The 15803-nt window shown below is 35.6% G+C and overlaps 1 protein-coding gene across 1 annotated transcript in view; it reads left to right on the forward strand.

Moving 5' to 3' along the window:
* The window catches only part of SPATA17 (spermatogenesis associated 17), a 99039-nt gene that overhangs the window by 70594 nt on the left and 12642 nt on the right, over nucleotides 1-15803 (forward strand). The window contains exon 9 of the mRNA XM_049833531.1: nucleotides 7916-8051. Within this exon, the coding sequence (XP_049689488.1) occupies nucleotides 7916-8051 (136 nt within the window). The remainder of the gene's footprint in view (nucleotides 1-7915; nucleotides 8052-15803) is intronic.

Below are 15803 nucleotides of genomic sequence, written 5' to 3' on the forward strand. Positions count from 1 at the left end.
AGTTTGGCTTTTATGTTTTTATTGTTGGATTGTTTTCCTCACATTTTCCCTGATTTGGTATTAACAGTAACTTTAAATGGAAATTCTACTCAAAAACAGTTTTAAAAGAAAAAAATTTTCTTAGTTCCGCTACTTTTCCACTTTTAGGCAATGTTAATTTTTGTATGTGGTGCCAAAAATGAGATACAGTGCTTTTTATTCCTTGCATACCAAAACCATAACTGAGTTAAGTTACAAGTAAAAGTGTACTTCAGATTTCTATTCCTCTCTCTATTCTTTCACTTATTGGTGTCAGAGAGAAGCAGCTTAACTTTCACATCTCAGCTTAAATCTGGGCCTTTTTATTTATTTTTTTAAAAATTTTATTTCTAGCTTCTGCCAGTGAAATTTAAAGAAAAAAACCCCACTAGGTAATAATTAATGCTCTACCTCTCATTTAAAGTCTTCTTTTCACTGAATAAATTTTGACTCATGCACTCCAACTGAGGATGGATGATGTTGTTCATTTATAGGTATGACTATATTGCCCAGTCTTTCTTTGATGAGGTTTACCCCAGACATCACTGTGTCAACAGTTTCAGAAGGTCAGATCTTGTAATAAATATTTCACTGACTCTCTTCAGTGAGTGAATTGTGAAGCTTTGGTCTTGTACAGTTTAAATTTGAAGTCTTCAACTTTGACAAATATTAATTGATCAGGGGTCTTTATTTACCTTATGGGTAAAGAAGCATTTAGTGCCATCCTTAATGCATAGAAGCAATGTCCTAACACCAATGATTCTCAGTTTCATGCATGCTAAATGCATAGCGTATTATACATTTTCAGGCTGTGATCATTCCGTTTGTGCTTCATATTCAACCAACCATGCAAGGGTCATATCTGTAACCTTGAAAAGGTGATGACAGAGTTGCAGGTCATCATCAGGACTAATGCTCACTAGTAATGCTGCAGCTGCTGTGTGGGATGCCGGTCTCCAGGGAGGAGTCAGCAAAGGGTTACTCCGATTCTGCAGTAGGTTTTTCTCAGCAGTGTCTATTATGAATTGACAAATTTCTGTCTCTTTCTATGTAATTGTGTACTTTGGGACTGTATTTCTTCCTGGTAGTGCTTCCTATGCTGATTATTCTTCTACTTTAGAAAATAAGGAGAGAATGAACAGTGGAAGTGGGTGGCATTTTTTGAGAAAGCTTGTGTTTGCATAAAATGACAAACTGAATCCTTGATCTGTCTATTTTCAGAGTGAATATTGTGTGATATCTCTTAAGATAGAGAAATTGTTGGTGTATACCTGCAATTTCCAACAACATTCAGAATTCCCACTCACTTTTGATTGTCAGGGTTCTTTAAAGTCGTAACACATTTTCTCTAAGTGTTTCAAGCTCTGAGAAAGTTTTTGCTTCTGATAAAATACAGAAATAATTGAAAAAGCTGTGGGAGAGTTTGAGGCAGGCAGAAGTAGTACAAATGAAAGCAAGAGAGAATGTTGTGCTTACTTAAAGCAACTGCTAGAATCTCCTATTTTGTAATGAAAGAGCAACCAGGTAATCTAGGCTAATAAGAACGATTATTTTTTTTTCATGTAATTGAAGCTGTTACTGCCTCATTGTGCTATTTTTCATACAAATGAAGTGATTTCCCCATCCACTTGGACAGGAGTGACAATTGGACTCCTTCGGGATGGCCACTTAATAAACTAGTGTCTAGTTTGAGACACCAACTGCTAGATCCAGCAGATTTAGATCACTAAGCATGAAAAGTCCTTTACTCAGTTGCATGCAGCTGCATGCTGGCCTAATTTTCCAGAGAACAAAAATGTAAATTATTTTTATTAACTTTGCTGAAATCTGTCTCACGTAATATGCCTCATGCTTCAAAGTATACTATTAAACATCTTTATATAGTCAACATACATCAGAATGAGTTGCAATGTGGTGATAGAATAGAGATAAACCAGCAATAGTGTAAGGCTGAGGTTTACTGATTTCTTGTAGTCTTCTGGTGTGACATCAGGCCAGTGATCTCAGCTTCTGGCTGTGTCCATGCTCAGGCCTGTACTGGAGATAGCCAAGCTAGTCCTGAACACACTGGTTCACTTGTGTGCAGCAGAGTGCAATGCTTGCACACCCTGCCTCTCACATGCTGTGTGAACATTGCAGCACCAAGCTCCTCATGGGCTTATCCTCAGCAAGACAATGCTTTCCTTTAGAACCAGCTTAGGTGCTTCTGTGCTACACAGTGCTGTGCATGAAAGGTACACTTACAGAGAAGTTAAAGATCTAAATAAGCTCTATACTTGGAGAGCATCAGTGTTATTAGCTGCCTGGTATTAATGGTAATGACATTTAAAAAGCAAGTCACTTTGATAAGATTTAAGATTTTAAAAAATCTTTTAACTTCTACATTAATAAGACCTGTTACTGTATTTCTGACTTAGCTGCAGTCAAAATGGCTACTACATTTTATGTCATACAAGTATAACACATCTGAAAACTTTTTTCAAATTATACTTAGTTTTTCATATGCTTTGCAACTTCAGCAATTTGCATATTTTCCGGACTGTTATTGTATTATGATAAACAGGGATTATCATATATTTTCAGATAATGTTTTCTTAACAATTCAACTTCTATTTGTAACTCTTCCATTTATTTTAATTACTAGCACAGTGTGCAACATTTATTAATCAGCAGAGTCTTTTTAAGTTAAAATACTAAATTAGCTAACCCCATTAACACAGAATACTCCAAACAAGCAGTAATAGGAGAGGTAGTTACTGTGCAAATCGTATTATACATGCGGGTGCTCTAGGGCACAGTTAAGCATGATTACCCTCTTTTGATCCAGTATTCCTCTGCTTCTTCCAGCTAATTTCCACTGGAAATTTACAAAGTAGCGCCTTCATTTTTCCATCTTAATTTTTCTAATGAAGTTCTGGTACTTTATAACACTGGGGATGCAGATAATAAGTCTGTATATAATTAAGAAGTTCCGGAATTTGCTGCAGAAGAGATCTCTTTTACTTCCTACAAGAACTAGACCATGCTGTTCTTTGCACTTTACATTATTGCAGATAGGGGTTAAACAAAAATGGCCACAGGTTTCTTAGATTCACTGACATTAGGATAAAAGGGATTGATAGTTTATTGAAAAAGTACGTATTTAGTATATTACTGTAGACAATATTTGTAATAATGCACCCAAAATAAGTTTCTTATGGCAAAAATACTGCACTAAAGATAATCTGACTAGATATGTTAAGTAAAATATTCTGTCTTTATTTTTGTAAATAACATTTTGATTTTAACATGCACTCATTATGAACTAAATAATGGCTGCCCTGCTGCAGTTGTTTTGCTATGGAAAACCATTGTGCTTCTTCCTTTGTTCTGCTAGTGAAAAGATAGGCACTGTTGGATTCGATGAAGAAATGACTTCAGGTATAACACAAATTTGAAAGCTTAAAATTAATTTAATTTTTTATTTGAAGAAAAAAAAGATAAAAGATTCACAGCTTTCTGATAGAGAAGCATAGTTTGTTTGGAGCTAATTGTTCATGGTCTTCTTTGAAGTGAGATAAAATTGTTTTATTTGAATTAGATCAAGACAACAAGGAATTGAATTGCTATTGCATAGAACCACTTTAGATAAAAATTTAACACACTATCACACATCTAGAGTTAAGTTTCTGGTAATATTTTTACTACTAAATTACAAAAATGTACAGTACATACAAATATTTTGAAAGTTTGAAAAACATGTAAGCAGAATATTCCTTCTAGTTCTCAGGTTTTAATATTTCTTATTGTGCCCTGGTAATGCAGCATGTATGGTAATCTGGCAGTAGATCAACTGTCAGTTCTTTCTCAGAAGCCTGAGCAAAATTTGAAGCATTTCTGGTATCAGGATTACATGCTTGCACTGCTGGACTGCTGGGATTTTGCCTCTTGGGCAGGTCCAGAGAACATGCTGAAGGACCACTATGTTTGCTGCTATTTAAATTCAAGAAAAATTTAATGCCTCTGAACTGTGTCCTGTTGGTAGGTACCATATAACATTGGGACGCTGCCAACCAGCAGTAAATGACGGACCTGACAAACCCTCCTTCCTGGTTGTGCTCCTGTTCTCTCCTCTCACACATTGTTATAGCCACTAGAGCCCAGTACCTACTGCTGCTTCTATTGTCTTGGTCAATCCAATTGGAAAGCCTTCAGCATCTAAAAGGCCTCTTGCATCTCTTGTTGTAATAGTGAGAGATATTACAGTAAGAGAGACAGAACAGAGGGAAGAAATGGTAGGTGAGGAATGCAGAAAGAAAGATCATGAGCACCTAAAAATGTGGGGAAAAGAAGGATTAGAAAGACAAAATTACTAGTAGCAGGGAGGTGCAGGATAGGATGAGTGAGGGGAGAGAGAAAGGGATTTTTATTTTTGTTAACAACAATTATCTGTGGTATCTTTCAAAATTTAAATACATGCCACTAGCAGCTGTCAGGTCCAGGATTGGCTACTAAGTCAAGGCTTCTAGGTCTTTTAATGCTAATTAGGTTCAACATAGTGTGGTCCTGGCAACAGTGCAGCTGGCCTTCATTACCAGTGGCACTACCAGCTTTGCTCTTACTCCTCCTTGAGGTTGTGTCTGTGTAATACTGCTATTTGTAGCACCTGAGATAGTTTCCTATTTTTGGTTCTAACCCTTTCCCCCTGTCTTGAATGTATTCTTTGGCATATTTCTCATTTAAGCATTTGTGGTGGGTGAAATGAAATAATTTTTCATTTTTAAATTTATTTCTTTAGGGAAAGTTCACCTCCCATTAAATCATCACCTTTTGGAAAGGCTCAGCTTATACTGACTATGTTTTATGGCACGATATAATATCAATATGGAATTTAATTCTTCTTTGATCCTGCTACTTCTGTCTCTGTCATATTTACTGAAAACCTTTAAGAATTTCTGAATTTACACTTAAATCACAAGGAAAAGCTGAAACCCAGATGTAAGAATCCTGAGCATGAGCTTTCTGTGGAAAAAAACCCCACCAAACTACTGAGGTCTAAACTTGTGCAGTTGATAATGTCATCATACCATTGTCTGGATTTAATTTTCTTCTCTTTCCATCACTCTCTTCTGTCACATTCAGAGTGCATGCTGTCATTAATTTGGAGAAAAGCTGTGTCAGGTGTATATATAGAGCTACAGAACACAATACCATTACTGAAGTGTTTTGCACTGCTATTGCTTTTTACTATTACTATTGGTTGTGGGGGTATAATGACTTTTGTATGACTCCCATTAATTTGGTTACCCTACTTAACACAAAAAATTGTTTTAATGTTCTTTTTAATTACTTATTCACATAGAGTAATGAAAATTCTTACTTGCTTTAAACAGACATTGAATTTTCAAGCATATGATTCTTTCTTGTAGTTAGATTGTTACAGCTATAAGGATCTGCCCACCTGGCTCTGACAGCAGAACTATAGACAGAAGAACAAACCCAAAGTTTCTACTTTAGACTACTTTATATCATTATACCCTATTATATTTTTAATGTTCTTTCATTTCAATTTTAATATTTTTTTTATTGTTCAATGCTCTTCCTCAAAAATTCATAGTTGATTTAATTTTCATTACTCAGCCATAGACATACATTCCAGGCTGTATGGCACATATTCCAGTTAATGTTCTTAAAGGAGATATGCAGCAGAATGCAGAAGATCACATTTGTGCTAAAGTACATGTAGAACATAATGTTAGTTGTGTCTTAAAGTGTTACAAGAAATGTATTTTTTTGTTTAGAATCATGGTAGAACATAGATTACCTTGAGTATTCACTTCCCAAAAAGACAAAAATTAACTCATCCACAGTAAAATCAAAACCTCTGTGTAGGAAATTTTATAGGGAAAACTATAGTAATTTACTTTATCTTCTACTTTCCTCAAGAATTTTTTTTGCCATTCTGTGTATAAATTTTACAGACCTCGTATTCATATTGAATTATGAATGCTATGGCTCAACTAAATTCTATGCATATATGGGCAAATCCCTAAACTGCTAGCCTTGTCTTCTCAGCTACCCAGTCCCCTGAGAAAGCCAATTTTCTTTCATGTCTGAACAAAAGAAAAATGTACTATTAAAATGCAATTCAGAAGTGATAAAAACTGCAAGTGGAGCAGCCGGCTCACAGCACCTTCAATGTATTCTCTGGGACACTGGGGCCACATTAATTTTTGTGTGTGTGTGATGTCCATCCCATGTGCAAATTAGCATTACAAGTACCATAATCTGTCTTATGTGAGAGTGTCCTTTCCCATGAGTATACACATGCTACTATAGCTTTGTATAATTTAAAAGTCTGCTAACTCAGTGTTTTTCTTTCACTAACTTTACATGACATTTGTTTGTGGTACTTGATAGAATAAATTGATATAGCTAGCAAGATTCTAAAATAGTTTCTTTTTATGAAGTGGAAAGAAAGAAATGTAATTAAAAAACCCAAACACTCAAACAGTGGCCGATGGATCAGTTAGTCCAAATAAATAATTTTCTGAGTCTCTATCAGCTGAGAGAGAAAGATAGGTATTTTAATCCCCACCTTTATCAAAAACTTTGATTGTCTAACTCTTATAGGGACTCTGGATTCTGAAAAGCTTTCAACTAGGAAAAGGTTTTAATTAACTAACTACACCTGTTGTCATGGCAGCTAAAGTGATGTTTTAAACTTCTGAAGCACATATTTCTAGTTTTACTGTATAATATTTTTTTCCTGCACTTGTAGAATAAAGAATGCATGTTGCTTTTTCAGAACACCAGCAATGATAAGCTTAATTCCCAAGATTTCACTTAATATAATATATTAAGATGTACCTGTTTGCTCTCATAACTCTTTTGCAAACTGAAATAGATGGAACTAAGACATCTTTGTAGGGTATCTTGTAGATCCTTTATATGTAAGATGTCTTTCACCTTCCTCCATACAGTTTGCTGTGGAACCTACATAGAAAACCTGTAGCTGTCCGTGAGAGTTAGGGACATCCATCTGAAAACATCTTCCATGCCCAAAGTGGGTAGTTGGAGCTTCACTGTTCAGTGGCACTATGTAAGCAGGGCATCCACTCTCAGTACGACCAAAGGTGAAAGAATCAGCCTCCAGAAGATCGCTGAGTGGGACATAATTATAACTTGAGAGTAAAGGACACAATTTGTGAATTCAGAAGAAATTATTTCTTTCCTTTGTGGTCTGCCAATACATGAAAAAGTCACCAGTACTATTTATATACTTTTATATTCTGCTAAACTAGAGTATGGTTTATTTAGCTTTGGTTAACAGATATAAAAGGATGCATACCTAGTTTAAGGTACAGGGAGGATTCCTTCTGGTGCAAATTTGCCTTGGTTTATGCTTATACGGCTGACATCCTTGAAATGTTTCCATCCTGAAGGAACGATCAGGTTGAAGTTATGTGTTGGGGGCCCACATGACTTTTAAAGTGGATGCAAGCTCTCCAGAAATGAGTTCTGTACTTCTGCATGGTGCATGCCTGCCACTGACAGCTGACACAGACTGCACTGCCTGCTAAGACCTGAGGTGTCAACATGCACATCCCAGCAAACTGAACCCTGCTCATTCTCTTTTCGCATCACACCACTGCAAGTTATATCTTTGTACAGAAAGTCTTCACTTTATCCTGTTGAAACTCTTTATCTTTTTGCTCCAAACTTAATTTAAAGGCAGCTATAGGAGAAATTGCACTAATCCTCTCACAATACTGAGGGGGAACATTAAGAACATAGTGGAAAATAGCAGACACGTGTGTCCATGTCACCTCCTGTAGCACTGACATCTGTGTTTTACATCAAACTTGTGGCATCTAGAGTAGAGCATAACTGATTTTTTAATATTGTCGAATTTCAGATTTCTGCCATTTTCTTCATATCATAAAAATGAGAAGTATGACCCATCAATTCATAGGTCAGGCAAATATGGCCAAGAAACTTATGGAGTTAAACACTTCCGAGAAGTACAGCCTAAGAAGTGGGTAGCAGACAAGGTAAGTCACTGCAACAATTAAAGAATAGTTTACTTTTTGAGATTGTTATTATATTAGAACTAAGTGAATTTGGGCCTGATCCAGAGATCATGGAATCCAATGAGAATCTTTCTAGCATGTTACAAAATCACATAGAGCTGATGTGATGAGATGTCAGGCTTCCCTGACTCTGGTAAGTTCAATTTGAGGAAATTCAACACCTCTCCCACTTACAAGGTAAGGATTTAAAAGACTGATTAAGTACAGCTTTGTTTATATAAGCTTTGCAAAGTTTTGTTCTTTCTGTATTTCCTTTTCTGATTTAAGAGAGATTGCATATTTACTCTTGCACGTTGATAAACCTTCAGAAAAATATGGCAAAACCTGATTAAAAACAACAAAATATATTACTGCTGACGTTCTTTGGAAAAGAAAAAATTAAAAATTAAAGATTAGTGAAGAGCTGTTTTTATTTTAAGGCAGTCTCATTAAACTGCCTGCTTTGTCAGGAGCATCTCATCTATTTCTGATTTTGTGGTGCTACAAGAGGTAATTTTCCTCAGAACATGTTCTAACATGAGTTTGGGTAATGTTTGCATTACTTCTATTTGTATTGGGTATCATAATCACATTAACATTTCCCAGCACAAGAAAGATAATGGACTTGGTAGAGAGTGCAACACAGAGCCACAAAGATAGTTAAGGGACTGGAGCATCTTTTGTATGAGGAAAGGCTGAGAGAGCTGGAACTCTTCAGTCTGGAGAAGAGAAGGCTCAGGGGAGATCTGATGAATGTGTTTAAACACCTGATAGGAGGGAATGAAGAAGAGGAAGCCGGACTCCTCTCAGTCTCAGTAGTGTCCAGTGACAGGACAAGAGGCAATGGACACAAACTGAAATGCATGAAAATCCATCTGAATGCAAGAAAACAATTTATTTTTTTTTACTGTGAGGGTGACAGAGCACTGGCACAGGTTGCCCAAAGAGGTTGTGGAGTCTCTATCCTTGGAGGTATTCAAAACACAATGACATGGTCCTGGTCAAGCTGCTCTAGCTGAGTAGCAGGCTTGGACTAGATGATCTCAAGAGGTCTCTTCCAACCTAAACAATTGTGGGATTTTGTAAGATATGATTACTTATTTCCCTGAAAGAAACTTAACCTTTGTAAATACATAACAAGTTCCAAGGAATATTAATTTGAGAAGTAATATTTTTTAAAAGAATTCTTTCTCAAATCTTCAAGCTTTAAAAATGAGCTCAGAGTAAAATTTTGGTGTTTTAACATACATTAATTAAATCTCATTGCAAATAAAGGCACAAAGACTAACATTCAAAAAAAAAAAAAAAAATCCGAATTTCTCCTACAGCATAAGTATGATATATAAAAATGATCTAAAAGTCTTATTGGTGGTACTCATCTTGTCCTGTAAAGACTCTTCCTTTTCCAGTCCTTAGCAGTTCTTGATCAGACTCAGATGATGATATCAAACAATGTAAAGATATTTACATTTTATATCATATTACACATATATAAGATTATATAAATTGTGGGCTTAGCTGAAACAACTAAACTCAGTTTACTTGTGATCTTGGATAGATTTCAACCTAAATCTCTGGAGGTGAATAGCTGTATACATTAACCCAACATGACATACAGCCTTCCAACCCTAATTCTAAATCAATGTGAAGCTTCAGTTAGGAGCTGCTTACCCAAACAGAGAGATAAGAGGAGAAAAGAGCTATTTATGACCTACCTGCTGCTTTAATGGGTCATTATCATCAGAACCACCCCCACCCCACGCCCTTCACTGTATTTTAATGGAAAAGGTCCTATAGGCAGGAGTGGAGTCATACCTTCAGAACTGTTAAATTTGAAACTCTGTCACTTTCTTATTTCTAAACTATATTAAAACTTTGTATATATCACTGCTATGAACAAAATTATCCTGTTCTAATGAGTCACGAGGCTAAAAGGCATGTGTCAAAATATTACCCAAACCAATCAGATAGTTGCTTAACACTTAGTCTGCTAAACTCAACCCTCCTTTGAGTTTCCCATGGGGTAACATTTTTGTGGATGCAACTTCTATTACAACCTGAATAGCTGATAACCCTGCCATGATGTATATTCAGCTTTTGACAACATTATACTAGAGAAGTTTCACTAATCATTGCTGGTAAGAAAAACTACCGTGTAAATTCTTCCAAGGAGTCAGTTCAGTGGTCAGTGGATCAGTGACCCCTCTAAGCTGCTGAGGTATTATTTGCTATCAGCTGGTATTAGCTGGCTTTTTTTAAAATTATACATTAAAAAGTTTCCCTCTGTGTGTTCGTGAGCATGTCCTAGTTGTATTTTCCTGAGGTTTTCATGTGTTTATAAGTATGCATTTTAATTCAAGTCACAAAAAGATTAGTATGTAAATTATATAATTACTTTAGAAGCAAAATGAACAACAATGAAAAATATTGCCTTATTACATTTCTTCTGGAAAATGAAAGGGTATTAACATAGACTTCCTCTAAACATAATAATTACCATAGATATGTGAGGAAAAGTTAATAGTTCTTCTTTTCATCTGGTTACAATCTGAAAATTTTTATCTCATTCCGTTTACACTTCAAAGAAGTTTCTGAGTGAAGGGAAAAACTGTTGTATTCTAATTCTTCATTAAAAATAAACAAGAAATGGAAATTCTATACCTCTAGCAAATCTTAATCTAGTTAGTTTACCCAGTTGTAAACCACTATAAATAAAAATGCTTGCATATTTTAATATTGTATGTCTACATACCTTGGAATACCTTTGATAGAATTTGTGAGAAGTATCAATATAAAAAATTTACCAGTCACTATGAATTTAATCTACAATGATAGGTTTCAATGTAGCTGGACAGTCAAGGGATCAAATACACTAAATATCATCTTTCAATTGTCAAAACACTCACATATGTTCGTATTTACTGAAGCAGAAATGATAGCTTACAGCCTTTAATCGGTATTGGAATTAGTTTGCATATGCATTTTAGAAAACTGACTTTAATGACAGCATTTAATGTTTTCTTATTTGCAAAATTCAGGATGTGACATTTTAAGATGTTCCTTCCTGATAGATTCTTTCCTCTGATGCCTTATTATAGGTGAATTACAGTATGACTGCATCACTGTTTCATTATTTGCACAGGCATTTTGGCCCTAAACAGAATTTTATTATCTACAAAGCATAAAAATACCTAGTACTGCAAAGAATTAATTTAGAGAACCTAAGCATATTGCACAGAACATAAAGTTGACCTTTACCGTCTACAGCTTTTGGAATGGAGTGGGATGTGGAACACATCATAGATTTAATGTGGCACAACGCTGTCTGCAGAAACTTGGGTGGGACTGTGACTGCCTGCCCATTGCACCCGATGATTGAATCTGCTGTCACCAGCATCCTGATAATAATGAACATTCAGCTTAACGACCGTGATTATGATTATCATAATTGATGTGCAAGTGCAGTGTGTGGGGATCATTACAGCTGAACTGTACAGCAGAGAAACATGCCTTAGTTATGGATAATTTTACTTTTATGCATTGATTGGGATAAAATATGCCTTTCAAGTTCAACAGGCCAGCTTAATATAATTTTAGGGATATTTCTACATGTATGAATTGATGATTATGAGCTTCCTGCAAAACAGTCATTCTAGCTGTTTGTTTTGAATTGTTTCATTCCATTAATAATGGGAAATAATTAAATAATTAGACATTGTTGAGTGGAAATTACTTATAGAGTACTGCCAGCATTAATCAAACATCAAGCTCAAATATTTCTGATTGTCATGGCCTTGCCTAGGCTAGGAAAAATAGCCCTTGTAATTCACCACCAACACAATTCTGGTTTTGGTGGAGTAGTAGAAATTAGACTGTAGTCAACACTACTGGCATTTTCACACTATATTGTGTAGGCACTAGAGCAGGCAATAGTTGTTCCTTATATAAAGTATATTGCTTCCATCTTTGTTACCAGAGGCAGAGAATTACAGGCTCAAATTCAGCCGGTATAGATAAAGGTACAATCAAGAGCTTCAGTCAGTTTTGTTGGACAGTAATTGCCTTCAACTGAGATTATATGAAGTTGCGGAAGTATTTAATTAAATCATGACATATATAACAGATAAACACCAGTGTGTGGATGTATTTTAAGCCAGAGTTTATATCAAGAATGTTATGACATAAGTATAATGCAAAGTATAGAGTTTCATTGATCTACGCTAGGTGTAAATTTGGCTCTTTGTCCAGGATCTGGCAGAAATTTCCTATCTGGAATAACAGACTGTGGAAAAATTTCTTGATCTTTGGCTTTCTTTGGCTTTCTACCATAAAGATGGATCCAATCTCTAGGAATCTCTCAACTGCATAATTCCTCTCACAGGACTTCACTAAGCTTGGACTTTCTATGATGAAAAAGAGAATCCCCTGTGTGTTGAAGGAATTCATCCTATTTTATATAGTCTGCTGCTTCTGAAAGTTCAATAGTCTCCGTGATTTTCATTGTTGCTCCCATTATGGCCCAAGTCGAATCACATTATCAGGTAGGGCCCTAAGTTCCAGGTATGTGGGAAAAGTCCACAAGGAGAATGTAATATGGCCTAAAAATCTCAGTGCCTTAGAAAGCGAGTGTGACTATTCTACATGGCCATGGCCAACCCATTTTCTTCCACATTCTTCTGAGACCACTGTGTCCTGTGGTTCCATAGCAAATTTATCTTCGTACAGTATTACTGCAAGGGAAAAATAGGGTGGGAGGGGGAAATGATTTGTTCTGTTTGAAAATTAGTTTCACCCCTTGTAGGATCAACAACATACTCACAACAATCACGTGTCTAGTGGATGTTGTAATTATGTGGCAGAGTTGTTTGATACGCTATTCATGCTTTTCCATCCCTGACTATACTGAAATTTATTTATGTTTCACCTTAACTCCATTTTTCCTAACCTTGCAGCGATTGGACTTGAGATAGATATAATGTATGTGTAAACTTTTTCTCTCTTAGATTGTGACTCCATGACAATTTTTTAAAGGAATTTGTTTGTTTTCTTTTCATGTTAATTAGGAAAAAAAAATTACACAAGAATATTTTCTAACACAGTGTGATATTGGCTAACGTGCATCTGTACTATCAAATTTATTACATGTTTTGAAACTTTTAAGACCATGTTTACTGCTTTGTGACAGAATTTACTAATGTACAATGAGAAGAGCTAGCATGTATTTTGAATATCAGATTTTTAGTTCCTCAGTCCAACTGCAATGTGTTTTCCTAGGCAATGCAGAGCTGACATAATGTGGCAGCCAGAAGTGACTCTTCTGTAGGGGAATTATTAGACGATCTGTAAGAGTTTGCTTGTTACACTACCGGTTTCCTCATGAGCCATGTCAGGGATAATAAGGGTTGTTGCCAAAGTGTGTTGCACTTCAGCAGTCCCTGGCCAATGACATGGCTCCTCTATGATTATTACTACTGGCATGACTTGATGTATCTATTCAGATGCCCCAAATGGACCCTTAGTTTGAGTTATCAACTATCTGTTTCCAAGATAAGGCTGCTTTCTGTCACTTTTCTTCCTACCCTGAGTCCTGCATCAAACCAAATAATTTAAACACAAGGATCTGGTTCTACAACAATACATCCTATACTATTCCTGGGAAGTCTGTCTTTTGCACCCTGTAGGATATATTTTCTATTCTCAGAACAACCATTTTGAGTCCAAATGCTGCTGCATCTTCATGTGAAAATCAACTTCAGTAATTCCCTGCCTCCACGTAGGGCAATTCCCATAACAGCATTACTCTTCAGAGCTGCAAGCTTCTTGGAGCTCAGGTGTTTGGCTACCTGGTTAAGCAGTCTTGCTCTATTTAATATCACAGACCAGCTTAAGCAAGTGGTCTCAAACTGTGTAGCAAAAAATGACTTAAAGTCACTTTTGCAACTTCTGAAATTTTTACCTTTTTTAGTAAATGTCATAATGTGCTGTTGAGAAGCAAATGTATTTAAAAAGGCAGGAGTATGTCATATCTAGCAGTGGGAACACCAGACATTACCTCTCATTCACAGGACTAGAATGAAATATCTCTCATTATAAGATGCACCCATTCAGTCTTCTAGGAAAGCAAATGACAATTTCAACTTTTGACAGTTGACATAATGATTTTTCCAGATTCCTTACTGAATGACTGTGTCATATTTACAGAAATACATTTTTTGTTATGAAGATCACTTTCAGAGCTCCCATTGGAAAAGTTCTTGAGCTATAGATTGTTTCCTCTGAGAAAATTCTTAAGGTCACCACTGCTGGGCTGCCTTTGAAAAATGCTACTCTTGATATATGTAATGCAAATTATTAGTAACTATCAGCGATCTTTCAAATTATTTTCTTAGTTGTAGAAAGAAGAAGGTAAACACTGTGAAGCAAATTAAAATATACAAAATGTATCCCTGGCCACTGTTTAACTAAATGCAGAAAAGAATATGGATAACTGGAAGGCTGAAAAAAAAGGCTGGAAAAACTTTCTGGTGAAGGTTACTGATGAGTTACAGAGTCTGGTTTTGAGGGAATACTGCAAAGTAATGACTGAGAAAAGTCAAACCATTCAGTTATTTGCATAAGAAGAGATACTGCCACCATTCTTCTAATCAAATCCATTCTAGTGGTTATTTGTAAGGGTTTGTCAGCAACTAGGTGAATATTTTATAAAACCTGATTTTCAGTTTTGTAATTTCTCAATGGGAAAATGCAGTCCCTTGATGATGATCCAAGACTTTGAAGAATAAATTGATTCAAAAGAGAAAATTAGATGGTACTTATTACACTGTCTAACTAGCAATCCTGTGTCATTTATCTGTTGGATGATAAATGTCTTGCTTTGCCTACCTTCCTCATTTAATAATGTTGCTTGTATGTTAGTGGCATGAAAGAAATCTTTCTTTCTAGTAAGGGCTAACTTTAACCAGTATTTCTTCGAGGGAGATATATGTATGTTTTAACTTTCTAAATAATTCCTATTGTACACATTGCTTACACATTTTAAAGCCTCTTGTTTAATCAGAAACACTTTAGAAATAGAGTATCTTGACCAATTCCTTCAGTACGTGCTTAGATTACATTATAGTAACTTGTGGCAGAGCTCTTAATGCAAAAAAAAAAAAAAATCAGTTGAGCTGGAAACAGTAGAATTTGAAGTCACACCTGATTTGTTTTGTTTATATTGTTTTTAGGTGTTCACTATTTGGATATTATTTTGTTTGTTGGAACTGAAAATCCTCACACTAAACTGGGAAGTGCTTGGCCTTGCCTTTTGATGACAGTTTTGGATGGGCTGTTCAGCATTCTTGGAATTAATTAGCTTTGTTTATATATCTGCCAAACATAATGTATTTCAACTCAGTTCAATTATTTGCCACAATATTGAATTAAAAAGGCTATATTTTGAAGCCACTTAAAATTCTTTATGGAACATATCTGCAAAAGCAAGCTACCTATGATTTGATAATACCTAGACCTTGTTTGTGCTGCTTAAACAGAGTTGAAAGAAAGTAACAGAAAGCTTTTCACAATCCTCTAAGCATTACACGGTCCATATAACTGTTGAAAAATACAGGTATGAGAACTGATCCTCAGTGCTTAGCATAAGTGAGGTATATCCATAGAGCTAGGCTAATCTGCATCAGGTAAGGATCTGGCCCATAGTGAATATAATCAATATGTAGATAAATGCTATTTAGA

Source organism: Accipiter gentilis, chromosome 30, assembly GCF_929443795.1.
Source record: "Accipiter gentilis chromosome 30, bAccGen1.1, whole genome shotgun sequence".
Lineage (NCBI taxonomy): Eukaryota > Metazoa > Chordata > Aves > Accipitriformes > Accipitridae > Astur > Astur gentilis.